The sequence below is a fragment of the Anarhichas minor genome, unplaced genomic scaffold (assembly GCF_050575085.1).
Source record: "Anarhichas minor isolate MPS153535 unplaced genomic scaffold, ASM5057508v1 ptg000042l, whole genome shotgun sequence".
NCBI lineage: Eukaryota > Metazoa > Chordata > Actinopteri > Perciformes > Anarhichadidae > Anarhichas > Anarhichas minor.
Window position 1 is genome coordinate 12089528 of NW_027466488.1, and position 23397 is coordinate 12112924.

Below are 23397 nucleotides of genomic sequence, written 5' to 3' on the forward strand. Positions count from 1 at the left end.
GTGCATAAGATTTAATTACCCCCATGAAAGCAGGAGAAAATCAATAAGACAAAGAAAGGGGTAGTTGCTGAGAGGCGTACTGCGAGACAGGCAAAAAATACTGCTTCCCCCCCTGCAATTGACCCATAGGTAGATAAAACCTGAACTCATTGAGATATGAAGAGATGGCTCGCTGTTGAGCTTATTTTCTGTAACCAATAGCATGGTTGAATAGCAGTTAATTAGCAGATGGCAATCTACTTAGCTAGCTTGCTACACTGGTTAGTTACAGTGTTACATGTTGTGGGGCGACTGTGGCTCAGTGGTAGAGCAGGGTCGTCCTTCAATCAGAGGATCGGCAGTCTGATCCCTGGCTCCGCTAGTTCATGTCGATGTGTCCTTGGGCAAGACACTTAACCCCAAGCTATGCCTGAGGTGTGTGAATGGGTATGTTAGAGTCCTGATGGGCAGGTGACACCTTGCATGGCAGCCCTTGCCATCAGTGTATGAATGGGTGTGAATGGGTGATCGATCAGATGTAGTGTTAAAGCGCTTTGAGTTTTCGGACGATGAGAAAAGCGCTCTACAAGTACAGCCCATTTACCATTTTACAGGATGTATCAATGTATGTGTATGTATCAGTGGTGGGCCGTCAGGGCAAGCAAAGCCTTCTCTGCTGGCCTAAACAGAATCACAAAATTATAGCTATTTTATAATTTAATACATTTTCATAAATACACTACATGTATTATAATTTTTTTACATCTGCAGTAGCGTTACTACTGTGTTAATTTGTCTATGGTGTCGTTTTTATGATGTGGTTTAATATTGTTCCCTCTGATGTGAATAATATTTGAATGGCTCGTGCTCTTCAGTGTGCGGTGGAATACGTGTTGTAGCGCTGCAGTGTTGCTGGATTGATTTGTCATGCTTTGTTGTCATATAAATATGTGTGACTGGTTCTTGTGAGTTTGTTCTTGTCATTGTGTTAAATACATTGATTTTGACTATATGCATCCCGTCATGCACGGGGTTAGGGTCAGACATTTGATTCTCTGTTTGGGCTGTTGTTTTCTTTAACAAAGCAAGAATGATGGTCTGGAGAAATGGGGATTGTGTGGCGATTGCTTTAGCCCTGTTTCAATCAGTATGGAACAGCTAAATGCTGCGGGGAGAGTTTGTAGCTTGTGTGTTGCTGTTGTTTTCCCACTAAGCTAGTTTAGGGTCGCGTGTATAATATTTTTTTTCCAGGGTCGGAGTGCCAGTCTGTTACGTCATGTGGGTTGCCAGTTTGAGCGCAGTGGGTACACCGAAAACATTATATTTCCCACAATTTAAGCTTCTACATTTTCCAAATGCACTAGTATTATTCAAACGTATTGTTCGGTTCGTAAGCCTCGTACCGAACGGTTTAATTCGAATATGTGTATTGTTACACCCCTAGAAACAAATAATAACCGTAGCTGTGGCGTCATAATGAGGTTATTAGGAGGTGGTTCAACTGTAGTCGGACAGCACAGAAGGCCCAGGTATAAAATGCACGGCCCGCCACTGGTATGTATTAATGTTCCGAACAAAGTTGTTAGTTATCTGCTGTTCTCACTGACACTGATACAACTACTTCTGCTTTGATGCTGCTGACATACTGCTTTTGCACTACATTTGCCCTTCCATAACTGTAGACAAGGTGTGTTAGACAAACGTGTGTTTGCTCTAACCAACTTTATTGCTATACGACATGTGTAACCAGTGACATAGATTGGAGTACATAAAGTCCAATAATATAATATTATTTGAATTCAAAACCTCTACCTCCTCTAATAACCAACCTACAGAGACATAAAGCATATTAGTTGGATACTTAAACAGCACACACACACACACTCACCCATTCCTTTGGTGTGGCTGAAGTTTCCTTTCACTATCTTACAGGAGCGCCCATCTCCGTTACATAAACCACAGCGGTCCTCTTTGGCTGAAGTTCCGATGATGCCGTCACAGCCAATTTTCTGAACACAACAAAACAGTAAAGAACAACAGTAAATCAAACATTGATGAGTTGCTTTTGTAATGTTCACTGACTTGTGAGTGTGTCTTTTTTGTATAATTTTTTTATTTATTTAGAAAAGAAAAATACATTGTATACAGGGAAAATGCCAGCTTATCCTGGTGTCATATGTAGTTCATCCAACCATCAGGAGGTGTTGTTAAAAGTAAACGAAAAATGGATGCACCAACCTCTATCTTGCATATTTCACATAAATATTAAACTCTTAGGAATTATATGAGAAAGGAAAATTAATTTGTTAATGGACTCAATCTTTATCAAGTCAGTTTCTATGATAATACCAAGCTAGAAAGTTGCCAAAAAATGTATCCATTAAAAGCTGCTTAAGAGATGTCTGACTGCTTGTTGAAGTATCTGGCCGCTGAAGCCATGGATGTATTGAGTGTCCTTGCAATAATCCATACTGTAAAGGCCAACAGGGCATTTTACTTTTGCAGAAAGGCTCAGCCATCTGCTCTGTTTCCGTAACACACATTGATGTGGGGTGAAAGTAAACACGGCATTTGCAAAGCAGTAGTCTTCTGTTCAGTAATGAGACAAGGAGAAATAGAAGTTACCTGGATGTAACTCCAGCTCTATAAGCAGGTGTCCTTTCCAGTCTAGCTGTCCTGTCTATCTAATAATAATTTGGCAAAATAGCAAAAACAATTAAAGCTGCAAGCAGCGATGAACGGGCCCTCGCACCTTCCCGTGTCTCGGGGGAACTGGCGGAACGCCGGCAGACGCGGGCGCGAATGTCTTTGACCATCAGACAATGCGTCCCAGAGTTCAACGTATTTGTCCCGCGTGGACTGTGTGACACTGAAAATGATGAAGTGCAAATATTCTACTAGTTCCTGTATCCACTATGTGGCACTAGAGAACACACACAAACATGCATTATGTTGCTCTACATCAAGTGCTCTATTAGGGTCAACTGTAGACAACATCACTGTAAATGGGATATTGTTTGTCAAATAATGCTGATTTCCTTTTGCTAGTAGGTGGCTTTTTGACTTACAGTGAAAATTGGCTTGTAGACATCCTCAGGCCATGACTGTTATCAAGCATGGCAAGTTTGGGACAGATTTGAGCAAGTCCAGTGGCGATCAGCTTGCTGTTTCATGGGGAGTCACGTAAAATGGCCGCCACGCCACGGCTACACCATTCAATCAAACGTAACGCTTTTGATAACTTTTAATCACAAAGATCTTTAGAATGTACTGAACAAATTTGAAATGTATCTGAAAAATTCCCTAGGAAAACTTTGTTAAAGTATAGCACCTAGAAATGGTGAAAAATGTATGGAAAATTCACACAAAGATCAAAATTGTAGACTTCCAGTATGGTTTACAGCATAGTCTCAATATGCTTTTTTTAAGTCTCCATGTGATACATGTGCCTACATAATTTCATACATCTAGGTGAAACGTACCGCTGGGGATGCTCTTTAGAATATTTGTAGGGGGCGCTATCAAGGCAAAACGTGTCATTTCCTTTTGCCAGTTGGTGGCGCCAAAAACGTTGTGAAAATGTTGGCATGGAAATGTGCTCAAGCCTGAACTAGCAATATGCATAAGAAATTTGGGGCAGATTGGACAATGTACCTTGGAGTTACAACAACTCCCTATTTCATAGCGAATGGCACAAAATGGGAGCGAAGTGGGCACACGCCACGTCAAGGTCGTTCAATGAAAACTCACAATTTTGAAGTCTTCATCATAAAGGTCTTTAAATTGTCCTGACCAAATTTGATTTTGATCGCACTAACTCTGTAGGAGGAGTGTGTTAAAATACAAAGCCTAAAAACGTAATTTAATGGAAATCGCATAAAATGACCGCCACGTCACGGCTAAGCCATTCCATTAAACATAAAGCTTTTGATAACTTTTCACAAAGGTCTTTGGATTGTACTGTCCAAATTTGAAGTGGCTCTGACAAAGTCCCTAGGAGGAGTTCGTTAAAGTATATCACCTAGAAAGTGGCAAAAATCAAGGGAAAATTCTCACAAAAATCGACTTTTGGTTGATTGTAGAGCATGGTCCCAAGATACTTTTTTTAAGTCTCTATGTGATACGTGTGTCGACTAAATCCCATACATGTAGGTCAAACGAGGCACTGGGGCTGCTTTGTTGAAAATGTGCAGGGGGCGCTATCGAGGCAATTTATAACGGCCAAGCCAAAATCCCATATAGAATATGCCTTCCCATGACCTATGACACATGTACAAAGTTTCATGAGCTTTTGAGTGTCCCAAACCACTGAACCATCAGTGTCTATTTCAGGGCGAATGATGCATTGCCACGGCAACAGCGTTCAACAAAAACATATTCATGATGAAGCATCTTCAAAGTCATAAGGCTTTCCTTACTAAATTTGAGACTGATCAGGTCAACTGGCTAGGAGGAGTAAATAAAAGTATAAAATGTGACATTTCCTTTTGCCAATAGGTGGCGCTATGAGTTATTGAAATTACTTTTACATCTTACAAGATATGTACCAATAAACACCTTAGGGGTGTGTCTTATATATCAATACACATAACTTCTCAACCGTTTGTCCTAAAATCACCAAATTTGCAGCATATGTGCACATCACATTCTGTAACATACCCTGACATTTTCATTTAATTCAACCACTAGGGGGCACTACAGTACACCCGCCATGTTGTGCTTTTTTGTCACTTTTCGCAGTTTTCAGCCTTTGTACTTTAACGAACTCCTCTTACAGAATTATTGGGATCAACCTCAAATTTGGTCAGGATGCTTTTCAGACCTTTGTGATGAAAAATTATTAAATTTATGCGTTTTCATGGAAGAACCTTGACGTGCAGGGGCGGCCATTTTGCGCTATTCGGCATGAAAAAGGAAATTGTTGTAACTCCAAGGTACATCATCCAATCTGCACAAAATGTCTTATGCATGATGCTACTTCAAGCCTAAGCACATTTCAATGCAAAACTATTTACATAGTCATAGCGCCACCTACTGGCAAAAGTAAATGTCACATTTTATACTTTTATTTACTCGAGTAACAAAGTATAAAATGTTGACCTGATGACTTAAATTTGGTAAGAATAGCTTAACACATTGAAAATGTTTCATCATGAATATTATTTTGTTGAACGCTGTTGCCGTGGCAACGCATCATTCGCAGTGAAAAAGTAAGCTGATGGTTCAATGGCTTGGGATGCTCATAAACTCATGGAACTTTGCAAATGGGTCACAGGTAATGGGCAGACATACTTTATATTACTTTTTGTCTTGGCCATTTTAAATTGCATCCATAGCGCCCCCTACAATATTACAAAAGAGCAGCCCCAGCGCTATGCTTTACCTACATGTATCAAATTTAGAAGGCATATGTATCACATGGACACACATGAAAAAAAAGCCTCTTGTGACCATGCTCTAAAACCATACAGGAAGTCCGCCATTTTGATTTTTGTGTCATTTTTTGATAGATTTTTGCCCATTTGTAGTTGCTATACTTTAACGAACTCCTCCTAGGTAATTTTTTCTGATCCTCTTCAAATTTGGTCAGTACAATCTCAAGACCTTTGTGATTAAAAATTATTAAAAGCTTTATATTTGGTCGAATGGTTTAGCCGTAGCGGGCGCCTACTTTACGTGATCAAAAAAGCTGACTCCACTGGACTTGTTCCAAACGGTCAGGATTCAGAGTGCATCATAGCACAGAGACAGCGCTGGTGAAAATAACGAATGACCTTCTAATTGCATCAGACAAAGGACTTGTCTCTGTTCTGGTCTTGTTAGACCTGCTGCATTCGACACCATTGACCATTACATCCTGTTACAGAGACTAGAACATTTGATTGGCATTAAAGGAAACACACTAAGCTGGTTTAAGTCCTATTTATTAGATCGATCTCAGTTTGTATCTGTAAACGATGAAACCTCCATGCATACCAAAGTTAGTCAAAGAGTTCCACAAGGTTCTGTGCCTGGACCAATTGTATTCCCCTTATGCATGCTTCTTTTAGACAATATTATCAGAAAACAGTCTTTCATTGTTATGCAGATGATACCCAATTATATCTATCGATCAAGCCAGACGAAACCAACCAGTTCGCTAAACTTCAAGCATGTCTTGAGGACATAAAAACCTGGATGACCTGCAACTTCCTGACGTTAAACTCAGACAAAACAAAACAACAAAAGTTATTCTACTAGGCCCAGAACACCTCCGAAATCAATCATCTAATGATATAGTTTCTCAAGATGGCATTGCGCTGGTATCCAGCAACACCGTAAAGAATCTCGGAGTTATCTTTGAGTACGATATGTCCTTTAACTCCCACACAAAACAAATCTCAAGGACTGCCTTTTTTAATCTACGTAACATTGCAAAAATCAGGCAAATCCTGTCTCAAAGCGATGCAGAAAAATGTGTTCACACATTTGTTACTTCTAGACTAGATTACTGCAATTCCTTATTATCAGGCTGCTCTAATAAATCTCTTAAATCTCTCCAGTTGATCCAGAATGCTGCAACAAAAACTAAGATGAGAGATCATATTACTCCTGTATTAGATTCTCTCCACTGGCTCCCTGTAAAATCACAAATCAAATTTAAAATCCTTCTACTTACCTACAAAGCCCTAATTGGTCAGGCACCATCATATCTTAATGAGCTTACAGTACCATCTTACCCCACAAGAGAGCTGCGCTCCCTGAATTCAGGGTTACTTGTGGTTCCTAGAGTCTTAAAAAGTAGAATGGGAGCCAGGGCCTTCAGTTATCAAGCTCCTCTTCTGTGGAACCAATTTCCAGTTTCAGTCCGGGGGGCAGACACACTCACCACATATAAGAGTATGCTCAAGATTTTCCTTTTTGATAACGTTTATAGTTAGGGCTGGCTCAGGTTTGCGTTGGACAAGCCCCTAGATATGCTGCTACAGGCCTAGACTGCCGACTCCTTTGATACACTGAGCTCCTCTCTCGTCTTCTCTCTCTCCTTCTATATGAATTCATGTCCCATTAATGCACATCACTAACTTTGCTTCTTCCCCGGAGTCTTTGTGCTTTTTCGCCTCGCAGGTTTCCATGGATCGTGGTTATATCTTGACCATGGCCGTGCCTCCAGCCACAGCCCAGCTTGACACCCACTGCTACTATCATTATAATTATTGTTAGTCACATTACTGTTACTACTACCGATACCATTACCTATTTTATTGTAATTATTATTCTACTATATCCACTGCTGCTGTTATTATTAGTAGTCGTAATTTTTCCATTCCATTTTCTGATCCTGCCTCCGTTGACTTTAAGCAGTCCTCTTTCCTGGGTACCTGGTTGGCTATTTCCCCAAGGTATCTTGGGGTTGGAGCCCCTAGTAGGAAGCGTGAGTCTTGAAAATCCTGGGACTTTGCTGGCTAGCAACCCAAAGTCTCAGCTGCCCAGCAACCTGAAACACCATGATCAAAACCCATTTCGATTCATAACCGGAACTTGAACTGGACCCTGAGTTGGGGGTCTAAGCTAATGTCTTGTCAATACCTGAGACCAGAGTCCCAGCCACGGGGTCCCTGCCACGGCCAGCCCGACACCGGTTCCAGGTTCCAAGTCAGCGGCCCGACCAGCACCGTGCATTGCTCCTATACCCCAGCAATCACCAGTTACCCAGCTGCAGTAGTCCCCAGTTCTTGAGCTGGAGCAATCAGTTGTTCCTGTGCTGCAGCAGTTACCAGTTCCTGTGTTGCAGCAGTTACCAGTTCCAGTCTTCTGTTTCCCTTTTTCAACCGGCTTGCGTACCTGGATAGCAGTCATGCTGTCGCCAGTTTCCATCTCAGCTCTCTGTGGTCATGTTCCTACAGGGTCCCGTCCCTGTGGACGTCCACCATTGGGGTTCCATCTCCATTGCCAACCTAATGGCCATCCACCAGAGCAGTCCTGCCTATAACATCATCCTCCTGGTCATTCCCAGAGGTTCTCTGCCCGCCTGGTTGTCTTCCTGCTATCCTCCAGAGGGCTTTGGACCAGCTCTACCAATCGGCCCTGTCATCTGGTCGCCCTTGTGTGAGGCTCCACCTGTGTGCCCTGTCACCAGACCATCCGCCTGAGGTTTCCTGATCCGCCCCTGTTCAGCCCCTAGGCCACTTGGCCCTGTCCAGACCTGTAATTCTTGAGACTGTGATAAACTGCTCAACATGCTCAAGGGGCCTGGAGTGGATATTGTAAGAAAACAAATTAAACATGTTGATCGCGAATATTTTACAGTTATGAATTGCAAGACATTTTGAGACATCCAACAATGGCTGTCAGGCAGTTCAAGAGGAGAGCAAACCAGTTAGAGTGAGATATTTAAAGAGGACACTGTACCTACAAATACACTAATGGTCCTTAAATTGATACTCTTGGGATCCATACATAAGGATTGAACAACAGGAATTTCCTAGGGCATCAGAAGGGTGTGAACAGAAAATAAAGGAAAAGAAAAACTATTATTATTACAGATATGGGCAGTACTGCTGAAAGGTTTGAGTAGATGACAAAGCTTGGAAGCTTGCTTGCATAGTGCACCGTTTGTTGAATTGGAGGGCAATATCAGAACCCACTCCAGCTCAGTCAGACTTTCAGGGTAATCCTCCAGCCAGACACAGTCTATTTTCATAGCTTCATTAAAATATTCCTCTCTCCTTTTCCTGTCTGCTTCCTCTTTTTTTTGACTCTTCCTCTTCTTGCCAGTATTTTCATAGCATGCCTGAGTCTTACATGCCAGGCTTAGAAAAAACATCCACGCCTCCTCCTCCGTCTGTAACCTCAGAATCTGCCAACTTCTCTTTGTGTGCAACTCACAGTCTCCATCATCCAACCCTTCAACAGCTTCTCCCTCTCAGATGAAAGTCAGAACCAGTGTTCTGCTTGAAATGTTTTCACAAATGAAAAACTTCAAATGTGACTTAGCACAGAAAATGGAGAAATGCACAAAATACCTGACTATGTTACCTCAGTCTGTACGTTGTCAATGTCATTCTCAGGCTGTTATCCGTTACTGTGGTTAGGTAGTCTGCCACTGTATACCAAATGTCTACAGCCAAATATGCTTTGCTTGTGTTTTAAGCATGTGATGTATTTATTGTAGTTTATTTAGTTACATTTTGGTTAGGTCTAATCTTCTGAGGTTGCTCTGAATGTGAAAGTGTGAAAATCATTTTTTAATGCTGTTATCTCAAGATCACAAGTTAATTATTTTGTTATCTCAAGAAAACAAACTTTGTTATTTCGGTCTTATGAGATAATCAACTTGTATTTATCTTGAGAAAACAAAAGATTGTTTCCCCTATTACTTATGTTTAGCAGAGATCAGTAGTACAATGCCAGCATGCATAGATGACTGCGGTCACTCGCATGTCCGTGGTACAATCAGCTGACACTCATGGTAAATGCGTTCAATGGGCCCAGATCACGCTGACCATAGACGGTAAAGAAGTTTGCATATTAAAAGTATTATATAAATAGTATCTATATACAGTCTATGGATTTGACAACTGTCAGGGACTTGGTCTGGTTTTCAAACGTAAGTGTTCACAAAGGGTAAATACAAATACATATATAGCAATCAGATATGAGTTGATTATTGCGTTGTCTCGAGATAAGAAACAAAATTATTAACTTGGGATCTCGCAATAACAGCATTATAATCAAATTGCCAGCACAGCAGTTATCAGCATGATGACACGCCCCTCTCAGTTGATACCACGCCCCCCACGTTAGATCAGGGTCAAAAGTCTGAACTGAAAAAAAGATTTGAATCTGAAATATAAAATCTGAAACTGAAAAATATAAGAACTCAAATATCAAAATATATATGAAAGTGAAAAATGAAAAATAAAAATGTATTCGAAAAAATTCCAGAACTGAATCAAAATTATATTCAACCCAAAAAAACTTTTCATTCACTTATTTTTATTTTGAATACATTGCTGTATTTTTCAATGGTCGAGACCACAACTTGAACTTTCAGGTAAAAATTTTTTTTTTCAATGAACAAAACTTTTGACCTGGATTTAGCTCCATATGTTCCGGTTTAACGTTAATGAGTGACCGCGTGAACTGAACCGGAACACGGGGGGGGGGCTGCATGTTTCATAACATTACGTTTTTTCCTCCTAAATCGCGATAATGACGAACGTTAACAGTCGATAAAGTTTTGCATGCAGTGGACGTTAACTTAACCCAGCAAGTCTGAACGGTAACGGAACATAACGTAACTTTAACGGAGGGAAATGAAGACGCTGTAGACAGCTTAACGCTGATTGGCCAAGACTCGACACATCAAAGATGTTTTATTGCGAAGATCACGTCATCACCTTTTCTCCTCGTCTGACTCCAATCTGAGAAACGCTGGATGGCCAGTTGACCCCCCCCCACCCCAAAAAAAAAATAACTCTACGGATCTACACGATTCACGTGGATGACATATTTTTGATTCAAAACGGTGAATTTCACCGAAAAGTGACAAGTTTGCAGGTATGCTAACCCTGTTCTTTTAATTTGAGAGCATAATTTATTGATTTCACCTCAGATTTTGTAATGTTCTCCCTCAAAACTCTGTCCTCACACTCAAATAGTCCCTGCTTGCACTCAGGTATATTATTGCTTGGACATATTTCCTGTGCTCCAGCATCAGCTCTTCTCATCCCACTCAGGCTGATTCTATGTTTTCGTGAAACATCTGCTCTCATTGTTTTTCTGCAACAACCCTGTCAAAATTCCCCAACCAATAGAATGTCAAACTTTAAATGTGCATCAAGCTAGCATGAGCTAAGACTACAATAGAGCACTTTCAACATAAGTCTGTTCAGTTGAGGCTTGGATGGGAACTACAAGACCAAATCATAGCTACAGCTAGGTAGATAGTTTAATGTGGGCCAACCATGGATGTAGTAAATACAAGGGGCAGGCCTTAGTGTTCACAGCCTCAGTTTTAGCTAGTGTTAGAAGGCTAATGGCTCGCTCTTTGTGTGTAGCTCTGAACAAGAAATGGTTGATTCACGGCATCCTTGTCAACATACCGCAAAATAAAAAAGGTTGTATCAAGTAATAGTAGCCGGTGTAGTTATTATAGTAAAATAAAAAGTATAGGTACTTGTCTACTGTCATTTTATTATAAACCTTTTTCACAAAACAAGGGAAGTGCATAAGAAAGCCTTGGAGGTCCAGGTTAAAGAGTAACTGCCCGTCTAAGAAGCTCTAAGAAAAAAAACGAACGCACCCGTAACGAGGCAGGGATCAATTCAATGGTCAACACTAAAGCTGGAAATCGGGGGGCTACTCTATGGAATAGGCATCTCGGCTTAAAGAGACGCAGCTCATCTGGGAAGCTTTCCCTTTGGGCTCTTCGGAGGATGAGGATCTCCACTTTCTGGTTATGTGCGGCCGTGGGGCTGTTGTGCTGGTCTGCCAGCCCGTGAAATGCCAGTGCAGTAACTTCGATAAGCTCCCTCCAAATGTTACTCTTTTCAGCATCTGGAACTTGAGGCTCCACTGCTGAGGATGTGAGTCCCCAGAAGCTCGACATCCGGAGTTACAATACTTTGTTCTCGGCAGGAGGGAGTCAATCAGGTTCAGGCCCTTTAACTGGTATGAGCAGTTAAATACAATGCAGTCCCTCCCATTGTGGCCTACCATGTGGTGCGGAATGTACCACGATTCTCCATCTTGGGTGAGCACACTGGATTCTATAGCTTTAGCACTGAGCCTAAATGGACTAGCTTCTATATCTCTGCGTTGTAAGCGGTGGTCTACTCGGGATCCTTGGCGTGGCCTCTATACTGCAAAGGCTGGGTATAACTGCTTCTAGTGACATGGAAGTCACCGTCTTACGAAGTAGAGGTGTGGCATGGCACTCAATCCACATCCATGCATGTAGTCTTTGTAGTAGGAGCTGGACTGTGGAGGATGATGTAGAGCAGGGGTAATCAATTAAAATTCCAAAAGGTCCAGATTGAGAAAATCTCCTCGGGTAAAGGTCCGGAACATCACAATAACTTGCGCTATTTAGTGCCATATATATATATATATATATATATATCTGTATATATTGAAGTAGCCTAGTAGTAGTAACGTCTCTGTGTAGTCAACAACTGTCAAATCAAATAAAGAAAGTACACATCAATTATATTTTAACAATTATTATTCTCAGTTTTCAAATTTAACTGGATGGATTATAAATAATACATAGGAATACATAAATAAATGTTCTTCTCATTTCAAGTAAAATAATGGCTGGATTAAAGAACAACTGACATAACAGAAAGCTTTTGAAGAATGTGCATCTTAAAATAAAATAATTCATTTTAGAAAAATGTATTTCACTGAATTGTCCTGCAGCTTTAAATTCAGTTCATTCAGGGTGAAGTGAAAAAGCCACAATATTATATTTTTCTCATCTTCTAACAAGAGAAATGTTTGTGCATGGACTTTATGTGTGGTTATTAAACCACTTGTTTCAGCTCTATCCTCTCTGTCATCATCATTGTTGGACAGTGAACTAATAAGTTAGGATTCTGATCATATTGGGCTCTTAGGTTTATTTTCTGTGTCTTCATTTCAGATGTGAGTGGGTACGTTTGCTCAAAAGAGTTGTGCTTTGTCTCGTAGTGGCGCTTCATATTACCGCTTTTAATAATCGTCACGGTCTCTGAACATGTGAGACCTACTGGTTTTAAACTGTCCGTGGGAAGAACTAACCTGAAAGAGTCTGTTCATTCTTGGTTAAAGACTCTCTCTGGTCTCGCGGACCACTTTTCTCTCGTCATGTGGAATAACTTCTCTGACTCACGTAATTATTCTCCTACTCTTCGTTCTCTTTCCTCGTCTCTCCCGTGTGTGTATCTCACTCGATTCAGGAAACTTGTCAGAATACCCATATTTGATTGGCTGAGCTGCATCGCGTGATGTGATTTGCACCGCTGAAAAAGTACCGTAAAGGCTGAAAAAGCTGCGCCGGTTAAAATAGAAGTGCTCCGACAAAATTGAATAATTCTCAATTATCTGTAGGTCCTGGGTCCGGATACAACGGCGTCTGGATCCGGATCCGGACCGTGGTCCGCCTATTGGAGACCCCTGATGTAGAGGCTCCTCATAACGTGTGTCCGTATGGGGTAGGCCCACCTGAAATGGAAAAATCCCTATAAAGAGGCAGAGCACTCTTGGCAGCTGGTCTGCTCTGGATTGCAGCACTGGACGTTGTGTTGAACCTGATTCCCTGGAAGTCGTGCTTCACCTTGTCTAGGAGGTCGACCACATTGTTCTTCTGCGACTCTTCAGACTCGGGCCAGGGTGGTGGTGGTTCAGGCCACTCCTCTTCCTCGTTATCTTCATCAGTCAGCTGAGGGCATGACATGGACAGGCGGCAGAAAGTAGTTGGGCCACTCACCTGGAAAAGACTGTTGGTTTAGGGGCCTTATAAGAGTGGGACTGACTGGCTTTGCTTTCTTGAGGCTGTCTACAGTCTCCACAAGCATTCTCATGTCTTCTTAGAGTGAGTGAACCTGTTCAAAGTCTGTTCAAAGATGGCAAGCTGAGATTTGCAAAGCCGCATGTTATCCTCCCTTATCATCTCCAACTCCTGGTAATAGCCACAGTGCTCTTCATACTCTAGCTCACCCCGTGGTGAGTAAGGGGTGGTCGGATAAAGAGTCAGAGAAATCATCTTGACAAAAAAAAAGGAAGCTCAGTTCAACTGATGGAAAAAAGTTAAATTCAGATCTGTTATTATTATTATAGCGCCAAAACAAAGAAAAAACATAAAGTAAAAAGAAATCAGTCAGTCATTCATTCTCTGAATCCATTCCAGGCTTTACTGCTGAGTTGCTGATGAATAACAAGATTCTGTAAACCACTCAGTAGAGTGGATATTGAGCGATTGGAGGATGACTGTCAGTGGAGGATATTTTGAAGGGTTTGATGGGATTAAATAACCTAACTGTGTTTTTACCACACGTATGAGCATGTTGCCCTGACTGATTTCTCTCCTGCTCTTTGCTTTCATCCTCTGAATGAAACTGGATGACGGATAAGGGAAGGGGATTGAATTGAATATATGTCCGGTTTCAAGACAGAGGGGTGCCTGGTTGAACCTGAGCAATTCCCATGGCTGTCCCGTCATACATGGAAATGGCCTGGAACATTGGTCATTGCTCGTCTGCTCTGTCCATTGCATGATGGTTGAGCAAACCTTAGTGTAAGTCTAAAGGCCCAAACCCACTAAAAGTGTCTGACGTGCGCGTTTTGAAGTACACCTATTGTTTTAAACGGACAAATATTCACCAAAAGCTTTATGAGGTGCGTCAAACTGCTCTGGTGCCTCTCCTCTGACATAGGTTCAATTTTGGAGCGTCACATGAGGGACCCATCCACCAAAACCTGTTTTTTCTGCAGCTACACTATGTAAAATGATGCATGTTTATTTAGCCAGAATGAAATAAAAGTTCTCACTGTTCAACAGGAACCCTCTCGTGAGTTACTACAGTGTGTACCATTTCATGACATTTGAAGGATTCACACGTGTGTGAGGATGTACCTGACACCTTCCGTTAACACACAGGTCAGCCTCATATGGTCCACAGGGCGTCCCATCCATCACTCTGTCAGCCATCAGGACCGGGACATCTCGACCCACAGGGCTGCAAAATAACACACACGGCTTCTCTGCTCATGCACACACACACACGGCCCCACATAGACAGCAACACAAAATCATGTAAGGCACAAAAACAAACAAGACGCATTTCCATTCAATGCTATTTTGTATGTAATAAACCCAAGGGAGGATGTCCTCCCATGGGCTTGTTTCCAATATATAATATTCACATCGTATTGGCAGCATCCCGTTCCGGGTGAGCAGAGTGCAGCAGCACTTTAGTCCCGCCGTGGGTCCAGCAGAGCCCACGTTATCATTCTTTCCCAGCGGCGTGCTGCCATGGTTAAAAATGCAATGTGGACCTGTGTCAACCCCTTCTGCCAGTGAGAGTAAATACAAAAACACTGTTGACATGTGCATATCCAAGGTAAAATAATGGTTCACTCAAACAAACAATAGTTTTTAGTTGTACCCCTATCCAAAATCCATCCTGCCGATATAATTGGACATATAAACTGCCAATCAAGAATATCTGGGCCAATACAATGCAGTGTCTCTAATCTAGAACCCATCCCTTATAGTCTGCTGCTGGTCAATGGTCAGGCTTTAATGCTAGAGAAACAAAATAGATGGCAAGCAAAATGAAAGGACCCTTTTGAAAAAAACAAACACCTGTGGATGAAAGAGCCACAACAGTAATTGAAGGTAGGCCTTATGCATGGCTGCTCCTCTCGGCCCAGTCCCTACTGGTTGTCACAGGTAGAACTGTACCAACACACAAAAACCCTATTGCACTGAATTAACTTTATTGAAAACTTGAATTGGATATGACTAACCCTAGCAATATAAATCCTTTGAATTGTGAAATAATGATGTGAAATGTATTGGGGTTATGAAATATTGATTGTGATGGATTCATTGGTGTTGAGAACCTTAAATTAAGGACAAAAAATGTGGTACTTAGTATTTGTCCGATTTTTAGTCAATGGAAAAACAGTATTTTAACCTAAAAAAAGCTCATAAATACCACAACTTTTGTTTTGGGAGGCCTTATTATTTATTTTTGTTGTTTGTTTTAATTCTTTATTATTGTCAAGTGTTTTTGTCCTAAATCTATTTTCCATCACAAACCGGTAAATTAAGTTCTGTGTGCGTCATTCAAATTTCACCATCTGAATAGTCAAACCTACACTAGCACATAGTTCATGCTATATGTGCTTTTTGTACACCAACTGGTGTCTCACACAGCCAGGAGCTCCTTATTGCTCCCAAAATGTCGGCGTAAATTTCCAAATGGCATTATTTGGATAAGCTGATTACATATTGGTAAACTAAAGAGTTACTTTCTTACTTGGAAAATTATTATATTTATGAAAAGAATTTCATCAAAGGATGATGAAGCCGGCAACGCTTAGCAAAGCAATCACACTGCCTCATCAAATGGAAGTAAGACAGCACAAAAGTATGCAATGCGGAAGTGCCCTATAGTTCAGGCAAAAAATAAGGTGAATACAGTGGTCAAGTACTTCCTACTTCCAAGTTTCTCACTGGCACCCTGGTGTACTTTGTCACAAACTTCTGTTTGTGACAAAGTGCAAAGACAGAGAGAAGTTTGAATCATTTGTATTCATGGCTAGTAATTTAATTTGTCACAGAGTAGGAGCTTTTGTGTCACTCTTTCTAACTCTGTATCTGGATCGCCTTCTCTTTCTTGTGGTGTACTATAACCTTCAGGTAAGCGTCAAAATACATGGTTTAAGATGACATTATAGGAGGGATAGTCATTTTCCATAGCTTAAATGAGTACTCCACTGATTTAGCTATGCATTCCAATGGAAGCGCATACCATGCTAGAATTTTCACTAATTATCATTACTGTAATTATTACAGTAGTAGACAATTTATTTTCCCTAAATCAGCCAACACGGACAAACTTGGACTGATTGACAAGTTTTAAAGTTTAGAGTGTGTAAGGGCTTAGAACATTATGATGGTCATTCTCTTGCTCAATTTTTGGGTTGACACCATTTGTACCATTCAAATTTGGTGCAAAATTGGCCATGGAAGTTTCCTGAAAAAAGAAAATGTAAATTCTGTTGAAACAGCTTGATTAGAATTTATTGATTTTGTGTTTAAAACGTTACAATTTATTTTCTAATACGCTACTGTATTTATCTATTGCTTGACTGCCAATTTCTGTTTGTTGAATGGTTAGGGAGGATGTCCTCCCCTGGAGCAACATTTTACTTGGTTTGGCCTATAAAATATTAGCATGAAAAAAAAAGGATCACATTGGATAAGAGGTCCCGCCCTAAGGGAGGACTGCAGGAGGCTGTCCTTCTCTGCCACCACTTCATATATACATAAAATGGTAAGTGGCCTGGCGACTGGACGGGGCAGGGAAACGACCTCAGGCAGGCGGACTGGGGTGTTAGACCCCAAGCAGATGGTCTGGGGAAGGGCAGAGTGGCGCAGGGAACCTCAGGCCACAGAGATGGAACCACACTGGCTGGGACGCCCGACTCAGGAACCGGTTCAGCGACTGGCGGGGCGACGATCGTAGAACTGGAGACTCTGGGCTGCTAGGTAGCAGAGACTCATGGTTGCTGGACAGCCCAGTCTCTGTAGCGCAGGGCAGCTTAGGGGATCTATGTCTTCTGGGCGACTATGGCTAAGTGGAGAGCAGGGTCGTCCTTCAATCAGAGGATCGGCGGTTTGATCCCCGGCTCCGCTAGTCGCATGTCGATGTGTCCTTGAGCAAGACACTTAACCCCAAAATTGCTCCCATAGCTGTGCCTACGGTGTATGAATGATGACAAGTAGTGTGAAAGCTTTGAGTGGTCTAGACTAGAAAAACACTATACAGGTACAGTCCATTTACCATTTACCATTCCTTCTTGGGACTCCAACTCCTAGAAACCTCGGTGTGACAGCTAGAAGAGTACCCCAGAAAGGGGAGTGTTCATAGTCCCCACGGTCAGGATCAGACAGGTGGCTAGCATGCTGGAAACTATGCAACTGGAGTGCTGGCTGGATGCTTCAAGAACCTTCCAGGCCAGCACGTTCCCAGTAAGGTGTTTCATGTTTGAGCTAGTTCAAGACACCTGTGTAGACTGGCGAACCCAAGGCGGATCGAGCAGAGTGGAGGCTGGCTGCTGGCAAGTCAGGGTGAAGGCTGATGGCTAGCAGGCTAGAGGAGCAGACATGGAAGATTTAGAGGTTTACAGGAACCAGTTCAGCCTCCCGTGAATGACATCCAGATGGAGAACAAAGTGACTCACCCAAGGCTTCTCCTTAAAATATTGATGCTGAAACACGATCTCTCTTTCAGGAGTGGAGAATTCCGATGCATTTGAGCAGCAATGAACTCCAAAACCATTTTCAAGAACAGTGTTGCTCAGCTGGGTCCATTTTTTGGTCAGAATCAGAATCAGAAATCATTTATTGCCAATGTATGTTGCACATACAAGGAATTTGTCATGGCGGGTGGTGCACAGCATTCAACAATCAGCAACAATCAACACAGTGCAAGAAATAGAAACATATTACAATTTACAATAGAATATAAAAGAATATAAAATAAAATAAAATAAAGTAAAATAAAGTGCACAACAAACAGATAACAGTATTATAAACAAGTATGATGAAGTGTGATGTAAAGTGACAAGTGTGTTTAAATAAAGAAACAGAGAAGGGATGTGCAGGGGAGTGACCGGTAAGAAATTGTCCTGGGGATGTCAGAGTCAGTGGGGGTCCCGGGCTTTGTTGATGAGCCCGACTGCCGATGGGAAGAAACTGTTAATGTGGTGTGAGGTCTTTGTCCTGATGGGCCGCAGCCTCCTGCCAGATGGAAGGGGCAAAAACAGTTTATGTCCAGGGTGAGAGGGGTCAGCTACAATCTTTCTTGCTCGCTTCAGGGTCCTTGAAGCGAACAAGTCCTGGAGGGACGGCAGATTGCAGCCAATCACTCTCCCAGCAGAGCGAATGATGCGCTGCAGTCTGCCTTTGTCCTTGGCTGTAGCTGCAGCGTACCAGACCGTGATGGAGGAGCAGAGGATGGACTCAATGATGGCTGTGTAGAAGTGCACCATCATTGTCTTTGGCAGGTTGAATTTCTTCAGCTGCCTCAGGAAGTACATCCTCTGCTGAGCCTTCTTGGTGATGGAGCTGATGTTAAGCTCCCACTTGAGGTCCTGGGTTATGATGGAGCCGAGGAAACGGAAGGACTCCACAGCATCGACGGGGGAGTCACACAGGGTGATGGGGGCAGGTGGGGCTACGTTCTTCCTGAAATCCACAACCATCTCCACTGTCTTTAGAGCGTTGAGCTCCAAGTTGTTGAGACTGCACCAGGTCACCAGATGGTCTCCCACCTGTAGGTGGACTCATCCCGACCAGAGATGAGTCCAATGAGGGTGGTGTCATCCTTAAACTTCAGGAGCTTGACAGACTGGTGACTGGAGGTGCAGCTGTTGGTGTACAGGGAGAAGAGAAGAGGGGAAAGAACGCAGTCTTAGGGGAAACCGGTGCTGATGTTCCGGGAGGCTGAGATGTGCTTTCCCAGCTTTACGTGCTGCTTCTTGTCAGACAGGAAGTCTGACAAGAGTCTACAGAAGTCTACAGACCTGTTAGCTCTGTAGGCGAACTGCAGGGGGTCCAGGAGTGGGTCAGTGAGGGTTTTTAAGTGGGACAGGACCAGGCGTTCAAAAGACTTCATGACCACAGTGGTCAGGGCGACTGGCCTGTAGTCGTTAAGTCCTGTGATCCTAGATTTTTTGGGGACAGGGATAATGGTGGAGGCCTTGAAGCAGGCTGGTATGTGGCATGTCTCCAGGGAGGTGTTGAAGATGTCTGTAAACACCGGAGACAGCTGATCAGCACAATGCTTCAGGATGGAGGGGGAGACAGAGTCCGGGCCGGCTGCTTTATGGGGGGTTCTGTTTTTTATAGAGAGTCGTCAGTGGGGAGGGGGGTGGGGGGGACGATGGGATGGGTGATACAGAGGCATGAGCCTCTGCTGAGCTGGGGGAGGGGGGCCTGGGGCTGGTTGATGGAGCCGTGGGGGGTGGGGTCAGGACTGTCCCTTTGTCTTTCAAATCTGCAGTAGAACTCGTTCAGCTTGTCTGCCAGGCATAGGTTGTTCATGGAGTGGGGAGTTCTAGGCTTGTTGTTGGTGATCTGTCTGAGACCTCTCCAGACAGAAGCAGTCACTTGCTGAGATCTGGTGTTGCAGTTTCTCAGAGTACAGTTGTTTAGCGTCTCTCACCACCTTACTAAACCTGTATTTTGCCTCTTTATACTTGTCCCCACTCCTAAATGCCTGATCATTTGTGCAGCCTTAGCTGTCTGAGTTCTGCTGTAAACCAGGGTTTGTCGTTGTTATAACTCGTGTCGTCACAGCCTCTGTGTACTCATCCAGACTGTTGGTAGCAGTCCTGAAAACATCCCAGTCTGTACAGTCTAAACACACCCAAAGATCCTCCATAGCTTCACTGGTCCACTGCTTAAATTTCCTCACCACAGGTTTACAGAGCTTTAATTCTGCCTGTATGCAGGAATCAGATGGACCATGACGTGGTCAGAGAGTCCCAGTGCAGCACGAGGGACGACGTGATAGGCCCCGCTGATTGTGGTGTAACAGTGGTCTAAAATGTTCTCCTCTCTGGTTGAGCATTTTTCATTTTTCAATCTCCCTAGATACTGTCTGTATCTAGTAGTGGTGTAACGGATCATGGATCGATCCGTGATCCGTTCGGATCAGCCCTCACGGTTCGGATCACTCGTGAACCGCGGATCAATTGAGTATTTTTTTTTTTTTTTTTTTTACAGTTTAATCATCACAGTGTGTAATAAAGTTCTACTGCTGGTGCTGTTCCTTTTCAAGTAACAAGTCCCCGAATATCAATGCAGAGTGTCAGTGAACAGATATAAAGCAGTAGTGTGTTCACGTGAACGGAGCAGGTTAAAAGCATTTAACGGCGGAAGTCATGGCGAGCGGAGGAACTTGAGAAGCCCCCGGCGTCATTTAAGTCGCAAGTTTGGGCTAATTTTGTCTTCCCTGTAACTTCTAATGACGGATAAGGGTGGTGGACGAAACCGTTACGGTATGTAGGCATTATTTAAAGAGAAAGACACACGACAACGGCAATACATCGGCATGTCCACACATATGAAGAGACACCATCCCGTCTGTCAGCGACTGGGGACATTCCGGTGTGGAAAACAAAGGATTTCAAAATCTGGTTAAAATGCTTGAGCCACTCTACGAAATCCACTCACGCACCCACTTCAGTGTGAAGCTTGTTCCAGGCCTCTATGAAAAGGAAAAGACTGTGACTGCTTTCACCACGGCGGAGTGGAGATTGCTGCAGGTGTGTGTCTGTGAGAGTCACACAGACACACACCTGGGGCAGGTGCTGACAGAAGCAGTAGAGTGGAAGCTAGACAGGCCCAATAGTAATATCCCAGTCACCACAGAAAGGTCTACCCTCACTCCAGACAATGGAGATATTCTCATCTTTTTGAAAATGATGTCACAGTAATGGTAAACATTATTGTGTATTTGAATGACATACCAGTTCAGTTCAGTCTAAACAGTGGAAGCTAGTTCACTGGCTGTTTCTTTCTTTCAATATTGATTAAAGGACGAGGGTATCAACATACCTCATGTTGCATTTAAACTTAACAGAATTGAGTATATTTGAATGTTTTATTTATATATTTAATTTTGTTTCAAATTGGACATCTTCAATATTTTTGTTTTTATGTAAGACTATAGCCAAAAGTTATTTTCTTTAAGTGTTCTTGAAGTTCTTTAATTAATAAATGGAAAGCAAAGTTATATTTGTCTCCTCCCCTTTTCTTTGTTGATCCGAAAAATTATCCGAACCGTGATCCGAACCTAACCGTGAGGTTTGTGATCCGTTGCACCCCTAGTATCTAGGGAGTTCATGGCTGAGGTTTCCTCACGAAGTCACGAAGGACAATAACTAAAGAGTCCGGGTTGGTCCGCTCCACACGCAGTATCTGTTCGGCGAGTGTCCGCTGTGCTTCCTGCATGTTGCCCTGCGGCGGCATGTAAACACCGACCAGTATGAATGAACAGTTTACAGTTTATGATAAAAGATTCCAGATCAGGAGAACAGTGCTGTAGAATCACTGTCACATCGTTGCACCAGCCACTGTTGGTATAGTAACAGATTCCTCCACCCTTTGATTTGCCGAAGACCTCCATGTCGCGATCCGGTCTGAACAGCTGGAAGCCAGCCAACTGGAACGCAGAGTCCGGTATTGTTCCACAGAGCCAGGTCTCAGTAAAACACAAAACGGAGGATGAAGAAATGTCTGTCTTTCTCCACCAGTAGCTGAAGTTCGTCCAGTTTGTTGCACAGTGAGCAAACGTTGGAGAGAAATATGCCCGGCAGCGGTGTACGAGATCCACGTGTGCGGAGACGCACAAGCGCTCCGGAACGTTTCCCTCTCAGACGGTGTTTCACTGCATGCGTTAAGGTGAGAGCACCTTTGACTAGAATGTCGAGTAATTCCACAGAAGTTAAGTTGAAAGTAAGTCCGCTGGAGTTGTTCCCCTGATGTTTATGAGCTCATCTCTGGTGAAAGAGCTCCGGGTATCGCAGCAGAAAACAGTAATTACAACAAAAACAACACAAAACATTGAGCACCAACACACCGAGGCAGCATGGCGCCATCTTGAGATCAACAATTGCGACAGTTCATACTGTCACAATTTAAGAATAGCAGGATTGGACCCAAACACACAACAGACAGATGAGGCAGAAGGCAGTGTTCAATGCTATAATGCTAAAAAACTTTAGCTGAACTTAAAACAGGGAGTCCAAAAACAGGCAAGTAATGAATCCAAATGAAGAGCTGAATCACTCGAAACAGGAGCAAGGCAAGTACACAGGAAACAAGGAATGATGACAAACCGACAATGAAACAGAGGAAACACACTGATTAAATACCCAAGGAACAAATTAAATGATGAAACACAGGTGTGGTTAGTAAAACAAGACCTCACAAATGGAAATTCAATTTTAAAATAAAACAGGAAACCGACCAAACAGAAACCCAAGACCATGACCTTTGACCAGGTCTAGCAAAAAATGATTACGCTGGCCCCTGATTCAGTTCAGACTTTGATTTAATTTCTTACTCCAAACTCTAAACTTGAGGTGAATAGGCCGTCGGGACTGTACCTCTTTAAATTCGGAACAGACTCCCACTGGACCGCAGATCTATGCAAACGGGACACCTTTGAACCAAAAGCAACTTGAGCCTTTGCTTAGTTTTTTCTTTTTCTTTTTCCTCAGAAGGCTTTACAATCCGTCCAGCATTTGATATTCTGTCGATGAGGAATTAGCTAATGAGCAATTGGGCTTATGAGAAGAGCACTTGTCAATATATTTGACAAGTATCGATTGTATACATTTATTGATTATTCTTACTTGGAGACATAATGAAAAGTCTTTCATGTGGGTAAAACCAGTCTCTCAAATCCTCTAAAGTAGGTTTCATAAGACTTGAGTGTGCCATGTGACCCAAAATGTTGCTTAAATTACACTTGTCCCTAAACTAATGGTACAATTTCACATGGATGTTTCATCTAAAAATATGAAATGGTTTTCATGATGTGGGTGTCATTTATATGTGTTGATTGTGGTATCTTTCTTCGTAAGAACTGAGAGAGTGGCATCCCCAAATGGGGGTAGTTTTTTAATGTGTTACCAAAGTATGCCAAG

At 42.6% G+C, this 23397-nt stretch overlaps 1 protein-coding gene across 1 annotated transcript in view; it reads right to left on the minus strand.

Moving 5' to 3' along the window:
- adamts17 (ADAM metallopeptidase with thrombospondin type 1 motif, 17) overlaps positions 1 to 23397 on the minus strand; it is a 153089-nt gene that overhangs the window by 64428 nt on the left and 65264 nt on the right. The window contains exons 16-17 of the mRNA XM_076110240.1: positions 14579 to 14706; positions 1868 to 1988 (exon numbers count right to left, since the gene is read on the minus strand). Coding sequence (XP_075966355.1) covers positions 1868 to 1988; positions 14579 to 14706 — 249 coding nt within the window. The remainder of the gene's footprint in view (positions 1 to 1867; positions 1989 to 14578; positions 14707 to 23397) is intronic.